The sequence below is a fragment of the Branchiostoma floridae genome, chromosome 4 (genome assembly GCF_000003815.2).
Source record: "Branchiostoma floridae strain S238N-H82 chromosome 4, Bfl_VNyyK, whole genome shotgun sequence".
Lineage (NCBI taxonomy): Eukaryota > Metazoa > Chordata > Leptocardii > Amphioxiformes > Branchiostomatidae > Branchiostoma > Branchiostoma floridae.
In genome coordinates this window covers 7,062,248-7,067,805 of record NC_049982.1, presented here as the reverse complement: position 1 = coordinate 7,067,805, position 5,558 = coordinate 7,062,248, and the positions used below count along the sequence as shown (strand labels likewise).

Sequence of the window (5,558 nt, the reverse complement as noted above, 5' to 3'; positions counted from 1 at the left end):
GAAATGTTATCGTTGTAACTGAAAAGTATAGAATATAATGATAGAAAGTTCAGATAAAACAGAGAAAAGAAGTTCAAACAGAAGAGTTTGAATTGATTGTCGAGGGCCGTACCTCTAAGCTTGGAAGCCTGGACAACGCTTGTGCTAAGTGTTCCACGCAGTCGTCAGTCGCGTCTAGTTTGCCTCCGTACGGACCGGACACATCCAACTCCTTCAGGGCCGCCATCGTGGGCAGACTCTTAAAGAATGCCCTGTGAAGAAACATTCCGGTTAATCTATGAAAGGGAGCAGAGTATGGCTTGAAGAGCGGAAAACTGAGCCAACAAAGATAACACAAGGTCAAGAGAAGACTATGTGGCATTATCTACCCTAAAGTAGGAGGTACCAGCGTGAGGAAAGAATGATTTATAACTTACCCGAATCCGTCGTTCGTTACGGGATTGTCACTCAGCTCCAGGTACTGCAGGTGTTGCAGGTGGTGGGCGTGTCTCGAAACCGCTTCCAGACCCTCGTCCCCCACCACGTTGTGTGACAGGTTGAGACTTGTTAGACTTCCAGTCTTCTCGAAGTTTGCAGCGAACTCTCCAACTCCCTGGCTCCCGAGAAAGTTGGTGTTCAAGTCGACCGTTTCTAGGTCAGGGCAGTGGTGCAGTGATGTGAACAGGCTCTTTGCAGCGCGAAGGTCAAGCCCGTTCCCTTCCAAATTCACGACTTTCAGGTGAGCCAGTTTCTGCAGACTCCCCGAAAGCGTCACGGCGCCGTCCGGCCCAATCCGACAGCCTTTCAGGTTGAGATTGCGCAGGTTCATCAGGGCACCTAAGCCTTCTAGCAGCACCTGGACGCTTGCACGGTCATCGACTTGATTCCCCTCCAGGTTACACTCTTCCAAATTACCTAACGGACACGTCTTGAACGCGCTTCCAAGCGCAACACACGCTTTCTGTGTCAGGCCAGACTCTCGGAGGTTCAGGGTTCGAAGCTCACTCAAATGCTGAAGGCTGCCACTCAACGTCTCCAGAGTATCTCCCAGGTCATTGACAGATACATCTATATCTGTCAGGGAAGTCAGCTTTCCGATCGCCGTCAGCAGCGACTCCGACGCCTCTTGGGAAAGGTTGTTGTCTGCCACGCGCAGTGTCCTGGGTGTTCTTTTTGCTCTGTGCATTCGCTTCAGTGCGACAGCTAACGTCTTACCTTCTTGTCCGAGATTCATGCCACAGAGATACAGATGCTGGAGCGATGGCATTTTCTCAAGCTTCTCGATAATAGGCTTTATCTTGAAATGCGGACTTCTAGACACTCGGAGTGTGTGCATGACATTCAGACCTTGCAGCGCTGTCCCAAGATCGTCGGCGTCTTGGAGCGAGGTGCCCCGCACGTCTCCCAGACTCACCTCGGTGACTGCCTCGACTTGTTTCAGGTGTTGCAGGTAGTGGGCGAGGTACTTCACCACATCGGCGCTCACGTCATAGAATTCGACCTTCCCCGAGGGAAACAGTTCCAACACTGGGAGCTGTATCCTGTCTTTTGCCTTACTCTCGTACAGACACTGCATGCTGAGTTTGACGAAGTCTTGTTGCTTCTGCTTCTTAGTTTCGCCGGGAGAGTTTTTCCAGATGCGGAGGAGATGCTCGATTAACACCGTCGCTGCTCGTTCCGAAGTACCACAGGCGAACAAGATGGCGTACTTCAACTCGGACGCACGCTGTAGTGTGTCGAGGCTAGTCAGATACTTCTTCGTCTCCCTCTTTGACGTAGTGAGTATGCTGGCTAGATGACAACCAGCCAGGTACTCCTGAATGGTTTTGTGCGAGAACGTAAGGTGGCGGCCGCCATTGACCCTGCTGTGCGCCTGTTTATCGTCGTAAGTGAAAACGCCAAGTTCTGCCACCTGCCCTTCCTTGGTCTTATCTAGCAGATCCGCTTCTCCGAAGGACACTCTGTCAGACAACAGGCACTCGAAGGCAACCTTGCTTACAACCTCTAGTACGCTAGTCATGTCTCCACTTCCTTCTACGCCTTCGCCATGTTTAACCCGGTACCGCTTGATGATGCAGCTCATGAGTTCCTGGTACAGCCCGGTGATGGTTGCCGGCAGGACGATGTCAGGCTTGTCCTCGTACAGCACGCTGATGAGCATGGTGAACATCGGGATGGTTGCGATGCCCCTGTTGGCGATGTGTGGCTCCAGGTGCTGCAGGAGCTCCTGAACTTTGCCCCCCTGACCTTGAAAATGCCGCTGCAGATATTGCCTCACGTTTTCTGGTGAGAATCCGGTGATCTCCACCACCGTGTCTGCTGTGGGCTGGATCTCGTCAACCTTCGATGGGCGTGTCGTCGTCATGACGACCGCCCTAGGATACATCCTCCCCTTCAACAGTTCCGCGATTTCGGGGCACCTTGCCGCGTCGAACTCGTCGTACCCGTCTAGCAGGATCAGCACTTGGTCTTGCTTCTCTACCAGGCACTTTGCCAAGTCTTCCTTCGTGAAGGGGAAACCCTTCGGCATCAGCTGGTCAAAGATGGCGTCTATGATGCTCATTTCCTGACCAATCAGACGCAGTCTCAACACGAAAGTGAGGTTGATCCTTTTTAAGGCCTGGACCTTCTCCATTGACCAATCCACGGCCAGTTTGGTCAGTGACGTCGTCTTCCCCACTCCTGCCTGACCCTGCATCACGATCCTCAGAGGCCGGCGCCTTCCCAGTTTCTTCCTCGGTCGGAAGATATCTTCCATGGACGCAAGGCTTACACGATTAACCTGGGTAGGGCAACAGGCAACACAGATAAGAATACAAGAGTCGACGATGCGACGCCCATCAGATATGTTAGCACATATTCGTACCTACGATATCATAAACTACCATCATCGACCATTTAGCATAAAGCTTCTACTTTTCCTAACATTACTGCAGCCTGTATTTCATTTTCCTGACTCAATGCTGTGTAGTTATCCACAGCACATGAAATTGCATTGCTTGTCGCATTAGCAGGCCATATCAGCTAGGCTTTGGGCCAATTTGGGGGCTTATAAATGGGCTGTGTCGTGATGGCATATCAGATATAATTGTACTCAAAGTCCTACAGAAGCGAACGTGCAAGAAACCGAATACAGTTAAAACCAATGTACCATATTGGAAGAAAGCATACCCTCCCCCCCCCCCCTCAACACTTCCGATCAACACATTAATACTCTATATTCTTGTGGTCTCAGTCCTGATAAGGACTCGCAGTTCCGTAGACCGACCTTAAAGCCCTCCATGGTCTCCTCCAGCAGGTCCAGGTTGGTGTACACGTCATCTATCGGCACGCAGAAGCTCCTGTTCCACGGCAGGGGCTGAATGCGGCTCAGGTTCCGCTTGTACTCGACACGGAGGACGGACCGACAGGACGCCAGGACCAGCTCCAGATGATCCTCTACAGTACGACAAAAAACGGCTTCTTTTAGAACAGAAAATCTCCAAGCAGATGTAAGGATATGGCTCAGATTCGGTGTTTTACGACACATATTTCTGGTAGTACACATCCTATGCAGCCGTACTTTGTTTCGAAAGTTGAGAATGTAGAGATTATGAAATCTACATTTCTATTCCCAAATGCGCATGGTCTTTTTAGCGAATGCCCACAAACGCCCACTCTAGAGAAGTCCGCGCTGCACGAATCTCATTTTTTTTGCTTGGAATATGTCCACGTTGTGCTCCCATGTATTAATCCTGAGTCTCAAGTCAATCCATAGACCCGAAGTGACATAAATCAAAGTTTTCGATTCTCGATGGTCTTTTTAGCGAACGCCCAGCAAAATGTCTTTTTAGCGAATGCCCACTATATCCACAAAAATATCGGCCGTCGCGCAACGACACCTAAACCTACCGCCACAAACATGTTCAAGATTGTGTCCCATTGATGTGTACGGAGTTTCCGTGCTTTACAAGCATTTTAAGTCCCTGTTTTTGGTCAAAATGTACGGCGACGATACTACCATACTTTAACTATAGCAATTCAAAATGGCGGGCACTAGTCATGTGACCTCCTTGCGGGACTGTTCTAGAAGTATCGCGGGAGGGACTGTTGTAGCATAGCTTCTCATACAACCATTTTAGAGTGAATTCTGAACAAGATTTTCATTTCATAGTGCTATCATCTGACTAATATTTACAATGTGGTCATTTTTTCTGTGCTATTATTACCCAGGTTTGAGGAACTTAGTGCAAATATGGATATTGATTCACCTCAGTGCCCAATTAATGTACAAAAGGCTCAGACACATTAGTGTTATAAACCTGAATAGGGGCAGGTAACCAATGCTAGAAAAACATAGCTATTTATTATTAACAATACTATTTACATTATAATAATAACTCTTCACCAAACTGGACTTTTCTTATCTTTATTTATCACAGAAACATTGTTACAATGAGGATTTGATTAGATGAGTATCTGTTACAGTGTGTACAAACTTATTTCAAATACAAAAATGTATTACGTTTCACTTCCTAAATATCTTTATATTTTTATATTTTTAAGTATTGGAAGAAGTTGACACATAAACAATATTAATTGCATTATTTATGTGCAGTAAAATGTGACCACATGCTATCAATAGCCTAATAAAATGTTGGAACATGGCACAAGCGGGCTCCCCTTCTGAGTACAAAAAGGAAATGTTTTATAACATTTAGTTATGACGTAGAAAATTTCAATTGTAAAATGTACCTTTATTAACATTTACAAACAAATTGTTTTTTTCTCTTCTTAATAAATGACAACAATACAGGTAAGTAAGGTGTGTTTCCTTTTATAACAGGCCAGGTAAGACGCCGTACAGGTAGGTAAGGTGTGTTTCCTTTTATAGCAGACCAGGTAAGACACCGCACAGGTGAGTAAGGTGTGTTTCCTTGACTACAGACTAGGTAAGACACCTTACAGGTGAGCAACGTGTATTTCCTTTCATTACAGACCAGGTAAGACACCGTACAGGTGAGTAACGTGTATTTCCTTTGATTACAGACCAGGTAAGACACCGTACAGGTGAGTAAGGTGTGTTTCCTTGACTACAGACTAGGTAACACACCGTACAGGTGAGTAACGTGTATTTCCTTTGATTACAGACCAGGTAAGGCACCGTACAGGTGAGTAAGGTGTGTTTCCTTGACTACAGACTAGGTAAGACACCATACAGGTGAGTAACGTGTATTTCCTTTGATTACAGACCAGGTAAGACACCGTACAGGTGAGTAAGGTGTGTTTCCTTGCCTACAGACTAGGTAAGACACCGTACAGGTGAGTAACGTGTATTTCCTTGATTACAGACCAGGTAAGACACCGCACAGATGAGTAAGGCGGCTTTCCTTTGATTGCAGACCAGGTAAGACACCGTACAGGTGAGTAACGTGTATTTCCTTTCATGACAGACCAGGTAAGACACCGTACAGGTGAGTAAGGTGTGTTTCCTTGACTACAGACTAGGTAAGACACCGTACAGGTGAGTAACGTGTATTTCCTTTGATTACAGACCAGGTAAGACACCGTACAGGTGAGTAACGTGTATTTCCTTTGAT

General features: G+C 46.9%; 1 protein-coding gene across 1 annotated transcript in view; it reads right to left on the bottom strand.

The window, feature by feature from the left end:
• LOC118413148 (NLR family CARD domain-containing protein 3-like) overlaps positions 1–5,558 on the bottom strand; it is a 14,624-nt gene that overhangs the window by 2,244 nt on the left and 6,822 nt on the right. Inside the window, exons 6-8 of the mRNA XM_035816333.1 lie at positions 3,248–3,417; positions 417–2,761; positions 111–251 (exon numbers count right to left, since the gene is read on the bottom strand). Of these exons, the coding sequence (XP_035672226.1) occupies positions 111–251; positions 417–2,761; positions 3,248–3,417 (2,656 nt within the window). The remainder of the gene's footprint in view (positions 1–110; positions 252–416; positions 2,762–3,247; positions 3,418–5,558) is intronic.